At 47.9% G+C, this 10,695-nt stretch overlaps 1 protein-coding gene across 1 annotated transcript; it reads left to right on the forward strand.

Moving 5' to 3' along the window:
* The first annotated feature begins 1,271 nt into the window (after nt 1-1,271).
* LOC140590936 (uncharacterized) lies at nt 1,272-9,899 on the forward strand. The gene is made up of 2 exons (XM_072712730.1): nt 1,272-9,610; nt 9,760-9,899. The coding sequence occupies exon 1, from the start codon at nt 1,272-1,274 to the stop codon at nt 3,321-3,323; it is 2,052 nt and encodes a 683-aa protein (XP_072568831.1). The 3' UTR covers nt 3,324-9,610; nt 9,760-9,899.
* The last annotated feature ends 796 nt before the right edge of the window (nt 9,900-10,695 follow it).

Raw genomic sequence — 10,695 nt, forward strand, 5'->3', positions numbered from 1 at the left:
AGACAGACGCACTTGGTGCACAATACATAGGGGGAGCGCAAGGGTCTTCCGGAAATGGATACGGCTTGCGCTCCACAGGGACAAACTTAGTTGCACCTTTATTGCGAGGAACAGGCGGAAGAGAAAGATATAAACCTTTCTCAATAGGGGAAGTGCAGGCTTTGGCAGACAAGCTGCCTCCCCCGGCAAAGGGGGGAGGACAGTGGCTGGATAAGTTGGATCAACTCACTCAGGGTCTGACGTTGGCCCTGGGGGATTTCCGGGCAGTGGCAGCCCGATGTATGACTAAGCACGCTCTACAGGAATTAGAGGCCAGAGCAGGGGTTACGACAGTTGCAAATAGTGTGATTCTGACAGCGGTGATAGTGGACCTGGGTGACGCCATGCGAGAGATATTCCCCGCCCCAAGTGGAGCAGTGATCCCAAAGTTTACATGGGATCCTAAACTCCACCCCAGAGAATATTGGCGACTCCGGTGGGACTCAAACCCACAACCTTTGAAGTAGATAAATAAAATAAGTAAAGAGGATAGGACCCGTTGCACTGGCTGCCATCCAGGGTAGGATGGGGCGCAGCAGGAATGGTTCAGGCGGGCAGTAATGGAGGGAGTCCCAGCGGGAGTGAAGGGGGCTATATTAAACAACCCAGATCTCCAAGAAGCAGAATCTCAGATGTGGGACAGGCATGTCGTCCATCATTTGCAGAGGGCAAAAGAGGAAACACAGAAAGAGGAAGGCGACCTTAAGGAACTGCAGTCGCAGCTGCTGAAGCTGCAGGTGGGTGAAGCTAGAAAAAAGGCGATCCAAGACAAAAAGGCAGGGCAGGGAAAGCAGATGGTGGCGGGGGTTTCCCCAGAGGGACCACCGTCTCAACCACCGGGTCCCTGGAATGGGACACCCACCCACCAACAGGGAGGGTGGGGCCAACAGTGGGGAAGGGCCCGAGGCGGTTGGGGTCGGGGATACAGGGGCCGGGGCTGGAGAAGGGGCGGCCCACAAAGGGGACCGCCGTCAGGTGTCTGTTTCAGGTGTGGGGCAGAAGACCACTGGGCAAGGGATTGTCCAGCACCCGCTCCTAGCAGTGCACGCGGCAGGGGAGGACCTCCTACAGGCCAAGTGCAGGCACCCAACATACAGGTGATGGCACCACACCCACAGGCAGTTCCCCCAGCAGGACTCTACCCGGTGATGGAAGGGGGGGAGTGGGACTGGTTTCCCCCTCCCCAGTGACGGTGCCCACGAGTGGCCCGGGAGGCAGGGGAGGCAGACCCCATGCTCTCCCTCATGGTCATGGACAAGGTACTGCCGTTCTTGGTGGACACAGGAGCCACATATTCCACTCTGAATGTGGTTCCAGAGAAACATCACCTGTCCGCCTCAACAGTGACCGTGGTGGGCTTCTCAGGGGAAGAACAGAGACTGCCAATAACGAAGCCTGTGAAAGTTGCGGTGGGGAAACAGACTTTCCTCCACCCTTTTGTTGTGTCTTCCACAGTTCCAGTGAATCTCCTGGGCAGGGACATGCTGGTGAAGTTGGGTGCCTCGATTTTGTGCAGTGCAGATGGACTGGTGGTTACCCTGCCGGAAGGCACTCGCCTGCGCTGTGATGCCCGGACCACGGGGGCAGGACAGTGGTTGGTCCGCCCCGTTCAGAGCCAGGCCCTGGCAGATATCTATTGGGGCCTGCTGGAGCCCGGCCTGGCTGGCATCCTGGCGGCCTACTCAGCGTGGCGGCCCTGGATCTCGCTCCTAGAGCCCTATGTGCCCCCACCTGACCCTCCTCATGTGACCCTTTTCTATGATAGGGAAAATACTGAATGGTATGAGGAACTGTTTACGGAAGGCCTGGAAGGCCGCCAATGGCAAGTTGCCTCTAGGAATATATACGTGGGTCCCGAAGGAGTAGCCTCAGCCACGGTGCTTACCCCAGAACAAGTGCCCTGGTTCATGATGGGACAGGAAGCTGTCCCACATGTCTCCCTGGCCCTCCATCCGAAGCACCAGGCCAAAGATCTGGGCCCGATGGTTAAACGGGCCAAAGAGACCAAGGACTGGGTGCAGACCCAGATCCCACAGATCTCCTTTTCACCCTCCTGCAGTACATATTGCATACAGGTCGCAGCACAGGACACCGCCCTCTTACAACATGAGCAGATAGCTAGAGATCATGGACGAGAAAAGATGGACCACCCTAGGGCAGCCGCCCTCCTGGCATCGTTACCAGATGCCCTGTGGTCCACCAGCCCCACAGATGTAGGCCTAATATCTTGTGCGCCAGTGAAGTTTCGACTTCAGTCCGAGGAAGGTCCCCTCTGGATCAGACAGTATCCCCATAAGCAGGCAGCAGAAGACGGGATAGCAGAAACCGTAGATGGCCTGCTACAGGCAGGGGTGTTGGAACATTCCACGTCTCCGTGGAACACCCCTATTCTCCCAGTAGAAAAGGCCGGGACAGGGAAGTATCGAATGGCCCATGACCTGCGGGCTATAAACAACCTCCTGCTGACCCCCACGGTTGCAGTCCCAAACCCATATGTTGCCCTGACGAATTTGACCCCCCAACAGAAGTGGTTCACTTGCATTGATTTGGCAAACGCGTTTTTCTGTCTGCCCCTAGCAGAAGAATGCAGAGACATATTCTCTTTCACATACAAAGGTAGCCAGCTGAGGTACACTCGCCTGCCCCAAGGGTTCGCCCTTTCTCCAGGTATCTTTAATCAGGCCTTAAAGCAGGCTTTGCAGGGATGTCCTCTCCCGGGTGGTGTCACCCTCATCCAATACGTTGACGATCTCCTGATTGCTGCCCCAACATCGGAGGCGGCCCTACAAGCCACCCAGTCCGTGCTGCTCAGATTGTCGGAAAAAGGGTTCAAGGTCAGTAAAGACAAATTGCAGATTGCGCGGACAGTTGTGTCCTTTCTAGGTCGAGTGTTGTCAAGCGCAGGGACAGGTCTCTCCCCGGCTCATCGTTCAGCTATCCTGCATCATCCAAAACCCACTACGGTAAAAGACATGTTGTCCTTTTTAGGTCTCACAGGCTACAGTCGCACGTACATTCCAGATTACACGGGGCTCACACAGCCCCTGAGGGCTTTGGTCCGGGAGCACGGCCTACGTCGCCTCAGTGCAGCCCTCAATTGGGACCAGGCGTCGGAGGAGGCTTTCATCATCTTAAAGCAGAAACTAGCCCAGGCCGCAGACCTAGCCCTCCCAGATTACTCTCTCCCGTTCCATTTGGATGTTTCTGAAGCAGGTGACGTTGTTAACGCCATCCTGTTTCAGAAAAAGGGGGAGAGCGGAGATGTACGTGAGCGTAAAACTTGATACTACAGAAAAAAGACATCCGGCATGCACAAGACATGCAGCGGGAGTGGCTAAAATTATTCAGAAAACTGCACACATAGTGATGGGACACGTGTTGCATCTCCTGACCTCACACAGCGTGGTGGCCTATGTAAACTCACACACCTTTACCATGACGTCGCTTAGGCAGCAGAGACTTTGCAAAATACTAGAGGCACCCAATTTGAATTTTTCCCACGAAGGGATTAACATGGCCGATCGGATGAGCATGGGAGAACCACATATGTGTGAGTCCAGAGTTCAGAAAGAGGAGAAGGTTAGATTAGATCTAGAAGCCGGAAAAATAGAGGGAACAGAGGATTGGTTCACAGATGGTTGTTGGTTCAGGACGGACACAGGAGCTTTGCAGGCAGGATACGCAGTGGTTGGTAGACAAGAACAGGACTATGTGACCTTGATTGCAGAGAAGCTGGAAGGAGCCCAGTTGGCTCAAAGGGCCGAAGTGATAGCTGTAATCGAAGCGCTAAAACTAGCGGAAGGAAAAGAAGTCACCATATATTCAGATTCAGCCTACGCTGTAGGCGCAGTGCATGTGGAACTCAGCCAATGGCTCAGAGCAGGATTTTTGACTGCGGGAAACAAGCCAATAAAGCATGAAGCAGAGATGAAACAGCTGGCAGAAGCCCTAATGCTCCCCAAAAAAGTGGCCGTAGTAAAATGCAGGGGCCACGAAGGGTCAGGAACAATGGTAGCAAAGGGAAATCAGGTAGCAGACGAAGAAGCAAAAAGAGCAGCAGGATATCATGTGACCAAACAGATGGTCACGGTGGAAGAGGAACTTAGGCTGAGTGATAGGCTAACCCTGGAAAAGGTCCAGCAAGAACAGGACAAAGCCTCTCCAGAGGAGAAAACTATGTGGATGAGAAAAGGGGGATGCAAGGAGGGGGGCCTGTGGCAGAATAAGGAAGGGAAACCAGCCCTGCCTCCCGGTATTCGCCAGGCAGTTCTAGCAGAGGCTCACGGGGTTGGACATGCAGGGGTGAGACAGATGTTAGAAACCTTGACTGTGTGGTGACATCCGTTTATGAAAGACATGGTGCAGGGACACGTTCGAGATTGTGCGACCTGTACCGTTCATAACTCGCGACCCACAGTCAAGCCGGAAAAAGGGCAGTTCCCAACATGTACAAGGTCAAGGGAGGAAATCATTATAGATTACACAGACATGCTTATTCCAGTGAAGGGGTTCAGATATGTGTTGATGTGTGTGGATGCATTTTCAGGGTGGCCGGAAGCATGGCCCACAAAAAAGGAGGATGGCGCGTCCGTGATAAAATTTCTGATCAATCAGTATATACCAAGACATGGTTTTCCCAACAGGATTCGGTCAGACAACGGGACACACTTTAAAAACGAGGACCTCCAAACAGTGGAGAAAGCGTTGGGATTGAGACATGCGTTTGGAGCTGTCTATCACCCGCAGTCCCAGGGCAAGGTGGAGCGAATGAACCAAACCATAAAACTAAAATTGGCAAAAATCTGTGCACAGACCAAAATGAATTGGGTTGATGCTTTACCGCTGGCACTGATGTCAGTAAGGTGTTCCATAAACAGGGGGACAGGGTTCACCCCCTTTGAGCTCCAGACAGGCAGGCAGTTCCCAGGACCTCAGAGAGGGCTATCCTGGATCCCAGATAAAAAGGGGGAGCGAAATCCAAAATCATATTATGATGGTTTGCAAGTTCTCGTTGCAGATTTCTCCAAACAGATCCAGGAGACGAGATTTGGAAATCCGCCACCCGAACCACACACTGCAGAGTGGGTCCTCCTGAAAGTCGTCAAGCGGAAGTGGTCGGAACCAAGGTGGACCGGCCCCTTCCGTGTCACCGAGAGAACGTCGCACGCAGTACGTCTAAAAGGCAAAGGGGACACGTGGTTCCATTGGAGCCAGTGTGCAGAAGCAACGGAGCCAGGCAGGACCACTGCAGAGATACAGAAGGACCTCGGAGAAGATACACAGAGCGTCAGTTCGGTTGAACCGGACGCGACTCAGGTCTCAACAGAAGGGCAGAATAATCCCTTGACCTGAGCAGATCAGCAGGGCAGTCTACCCCTGACTGATTGAAGAAATCAACACATCATCCGTCGCAGATCATCAGGACCAAGATGCAGAGATTCAAGATAAAAAGGGGGCTTGTGGGGGAAACCAATGTATTGTGTGTAATGCTTAAATTGCTGATGATTATATTGCTTTCCATTGTCCAGACGGGAGAAGCCGCTTCGTTCGAGTGCGTGGGGTCAGGGGGAGAGGCCCCTCTGAAGCTTCAGTACCTGAGAGGCACCCCCACCACTTTCGTGTTCGATTTATGTGACGTGATAAATTGCCAGGAGCAGAATGCGTCGTACCGGAGTTATGCGGTGTGGCTTTGTTGGGATTATTATTATCATAATGGGTGCACCACTGGTCGACATTGGGTGAGGCATATGCATGTGGGGTGCGGTAACATGATTGCCTATAATCAGGTTCATTTCCTTATTACTGCCCATAATCACATGCTGCCTATAATCTTAATCAACAGGATCACATATACTACTTAAAATCAGGGTGATCTCCTAGCGGAGATCAAAAGGGGGAATTGAAGGGTTAATTATTTAAGAAATACAACTAATAATTTTATGACTGTATGGCCACTAACCCAATGAAGAAAATAGACAAGGGAACTGAGACTAGGATGAGGTGATCTTACCCGTAAACGGGAAAAAGCAGGAACTTACAGCAAGGGGGCTGCACACCCAGCAGTTGGAAGAAATCAGGAACTGACAGGGGGCAGTTGTGGCAAGACGACCCCGCTCTAGCAAAACAGGAACTCGTAAATTAGTCGATGCTTATATTAACCTTACTTGACATAAAGGGGGGCACACGTACTCACTAACTAGAACAAAAGTCACCATATGTGGTAATCATGTAGATGGAAAAGTACAGAAGAAGGGGGGCCCACCCCAAAAGGTCTATAAAAGTCTCGAACCGACCCATGAGGGTCGAGCGTCTTCTTGTACATGCTGAATGTATGTCGGATGTTTGTTGGAGACCGGGATGATTGGCCAGCATTTGAAGCAGGAGGGGACTTAACACAGCTCTAAGGATTTGTGTGAGAATGGGGGCCAGCTGGTCAGTGCAGACTTTGATGCAGGAGGGTGACACAACGTTTAGCCCTGGTGCCTTCCTGGTCTTCTGTCTCCTGAAGAGCTGGCTCACGTCCTCTTCACAGATCCTGAGAGCCAGAGGTGTGACAATGTATGGAGGAATGGTCTCCTGTAGTTAGTGAGGTCCTGCAAGTCTCTTCACACTGACGCAGGGTCGTTAGCTGAAAACCTTTTGCTACTCTGATCTCTTTTGTCAGTGTGTTCCTGGCCTGGTTGTACAGGATTCTGTCCCCACTTCTGTAGGGCTCCTCCTTCTCCCAACAAAGCTGCCTGAGTTTGGCTGTAAACCAGGGTTTATTGTTGTATGAGCGGAAAATTTTATTTGGCACACGCATATCCTCACAAAAAGCTGCGGCTTCAAAAACACTCCAATCAGTGCAATCAAAGCAGTCCTGTAGTTCCAGCTTAGCGTCTCTGGTTCATCTCCTCACTGTCTTGACCTCTGGCTTTGCAGATTTTAGGTACTGCTTATGAATAGTGAGGAGATACCATACAGTAATCAGACAGTCCCAAAGCAGGCATATAAGAATTGAATACAAAGCAAGTACCAAAATATAGTTTACAGTGTTACAGAAGAGGTACTTCTGTTCGACATGAGGAAGCATGGAAGGAAAGGAGGAAGGATTGAGCCTGATTTCTCTGGGCCTTGTGTCATCTAGGCGATATTTGGTAAGGTTTTTACACTGTCGAATTCCGACGGGGCTACTTTAAACAATAACTGCAATGTCAGTCACATCACTTTATACAGAAGGAGCAAAACTGATGACAGTCCAGTCCCCAGTCAGGAAGGTGATGGCAATAAATCACCAAAGTCGCCTCAAGAAAACAAGAGCAGTATATATCCAATGCCACAGAGGCCTTCATTTCGCCCCCAAAAAAGATGCCATCACTATAAAGGTACAAGCAAACTCACTACTCACCTTTTCACCTTTTAAATACACAGTCCCTGGAGAGTAGGAGATGTTTTTGCCTGTTGCATTGTATAACAGTGCAGGTGATTGTTATTAATCTTGAATTTTCAACCCTCCACAAGATCCCTCATTGAATGTGATGCAAAGCATACAAGAAAGATGTTGTAGTTACTGGGTTCTTGGTTCACGAGTTTGACCTGTTGGTCATTTGTTTGGCAGCCCCTAGTGGGTTTGGTTTGTTCAAAGTATCAGCTGTTCTGGCCATATTGTTGGTTACTGATTGGTTGCCATATCCCTTGTAACACCCTTCCCTAAGAAACACTAACCCTTTGCATTATGACAATGTTGCACATCAAAATGTCAGTTTGGATCACAAGCTACTTATAATTACATACCTATAATTTCTAAGTTTCATGCTTTTTTCCCCTTAGTTAAAATCCTCTGGGCTGCAAAACATTATGACATAAGATTATGACATAAGAGACTACACTATGTAAAATGCAACCAGAAAGTTTTTTTCACAATGCAGGTTATTGATACATACCTGCATCATCTCATTGAAAGACAGCAGACAAGTGGAAATTATATTTATAATTTATAATTATATTTTTGTTAGATGTTTCTTGCATTGTAATTTTCCATTCAGATTTTTAATTGTTTTACACAGGAACCTGTTGCAGGTGTTGCAACCTTGTTGTTTGCTAGGCAATTCCAGAGACTCAGAAAGGTTATTGATTTGTTACGATTACCAGCTATGAGTATTAGTAATAAAAATCAACAATTATCACTAATTTGACTTTAATTCCTCAGATGACGTTTAATGTTGAAAATATTTGGCTGTGCCCTGTATATGATGGAGCTTACTGGATTTTAGTGGTATTTATTCTTGGAGTTCAGTTGCTTTTATGTGCTTATGTTACAGTGCAGTATTATTTACGTCAGTTACATATTATTTACATACACTCACCTAAAGGATTATTAGGAACACCTGTTCAATTTCTCATTAATGCAATTATCTAATCAACCAATCACATGGCAGTTGCTTCAATGCATTTAGGGGTGTGGTCCTGGTCAAGACAATCTCCTGAACTCCAAACTGAATGTCAGAATGGGAAAGAAAGGTGATTTAAGCAATTTTGAGCGTGGCATGGTTGTTGGTGCCAGACGGGCCAGTCTGAGTATTTCATAATCTGCTCAGTTACTGGGATTTTCACGCACAACCATTTCTAGGGTTTACAAAGAATGGTGTGCAAAGGGAAAAACATCCAGTATGCGGCAGTCCTGTGGGCGAAAATGCCTTGTTGATGCTAGAGGTCAGAGGAGAATGGGCTGACTGATTCAAGCTGATAGAAGAGCAACTTTGACTGAAATAACCACTCGTTACAACCGAGGTATGCAGCAAAGCATTTGTGAAGCCACAACACGCACAACCTTGAGGCGGATGGGCTACAACAGCAGAAGACCCCACCGGGTACCACTCATCTCCACTACAAATAGGAAAAAGAGGCTACAATTTGCACGAGCTCACCAAAATTGGACAGTTGAATACTGGAAAAATGTTGCTTGGTCTGATGAGTCTCGATTTCTGTTGAGACATTCAAATGGTACAGTCAGAATTTGGCGTAAACAGAATGAGAACATGGATCCATCATGACTTGTTACCACTGTGCAGGCTGGTGGTGGTGGTGTAATGGTGTGGGAGATGTTTTCTTGGCACACTTTAGGCCCCTTAGTGCCAATTGGGCATCGTTTAAATGCCACGGCCTACCTGAGCATTGTTTCTGACCATGTCCATCCCTTTATGACCAACATGTACCCATCCTCTGATGGCTACTTCCAGCAGGGTAATGCACCATGTCACAAAGCTCGAATCATTTCAAATTGGTTTCTTGAACATGACAATGAGTTCACTGTACTACAATGGCCCCCACAGTCACCAGATCTCAACCCAATAGAGCATCTTTGGGATGTGGTGGAACGGGAGCTTCGTGCCCTGGATGTGCATCCCACAAATCTCCATCAACTGCAAGATGCTATCCTATCAATATGGGCCAACATTTCTAAAGAATGCTTTCAGCACCTTGTTTAATCAATGCCACGTAGAATTAAGGCAGTTCTGAAGGCGAAAGGGGGTCAAACACCGTATTAGTATGGTGTTCCTAATAATCCTTTAGGTGAGTGTATATTGCAGGGGTCTCCAAGTCCGGTCCTGGAGAGCTACTATCCAGTAGGTTTTCTGTCCCACTTGGCTTCTGATAAGCCACACCTGTTCCTGGGATTTAACTGAGAACAGGTGTGGCTCATCAGAAGCCAGGTAGGATAGAAAACCTACTGGACGGTAGCTCTCCAGGACCGGAGTTGGAGACCCCTGGTATATTGTGTACACAGATATTTCACTTGACCTCGAACACAGCAGAGTCCATGCTTACTTTGAATAAAAGCATCTGCTATGTTAAGTAAATAAATACAAATTTAAATGTCATGGTGATTTGTTGTGTACTTGCACTAAATATTTTTTATTTAGTCTGAGAAGGTCATTGTGTTGATTGACCCAATGGGAAATTAAGCTACCTATGCACAGAAATTGCTACATATACTGGAGGTAAGTGTTGGTTATAAAGTTTTAACTGAACAAACAAATACATGGCCAGACTTCAAGCTGAACACTTTTGCAATTTTAACATAGCAAAATGCTTAATTTTTTTTTTCTTGCCTGATGTAATTTCACTGTGAGGGCCGTTCTTTACATTCCTTTTTTTTTCTTCTTAATAAACTAACTAGGTTTTTCTTGACCATGGGGTAAAATGGAGAATATGGACAATGCAGTACAACAACCAGCAGGATTCCAGCAGCTGTGGAGTTTTACTGTTGATGGTATAGTACAGATTTTGTTGCCATTGTTTAAGCCATTTATAATTAATGAAAATGACTGTTGCCTAGCTGAAATGTTACTTTGCAGTTTGCCAAGGAGTACCTTGTGAGGGGAAACATGAGTGCAGTCCGGACATCTCCAGAAGTTGTTACCAATGCACAACTTGAAATAGCTTGTGCACTACTTCAATGTAAAGGTTAGTTAAATCACACACTACACAAAAGCTGTGCCTTCAAAATGGAGTCTTACTTAAAATCCATGCAGATGCCATCACCTTGGAATATGATGCTAACAAAATGTTTTTAGTAATTATTTTAGGTGTGCTGGGAATCCTGCAAAGATGGCGACATTTTGATTGTGTCCAAAACTCCAAGGAAAATACCTACTTTAACTTTAGTTTAAACTG

This window comes from Paramormyrops kingsleyae, chromosome 5 (genome assembly GCF_048594095.1).
Source record: "Paramormyrops kingsleyae isolate MSU_618 chromosome 5, PKINGS_0.4, whole genome shotgun sequence".
In the NCBI taxonomy this organism is placed as follows: Eukaryota; Metazoa; Chordata; class Actinopteri; order Osteoglossiformes; family Mormyridae; genus Paramormyrops; species Paramormyrops kingsleyae.

Excerpts from the sequence above, each read along its gene's own strand:
- LOC140590936 (XM_072712730.1), top strand. The coding sequence starts at position 1,272 with ATGCTCTCCCTCATGGTCATGGACAAGGTACTGCCGTTCTTGGTGGAC.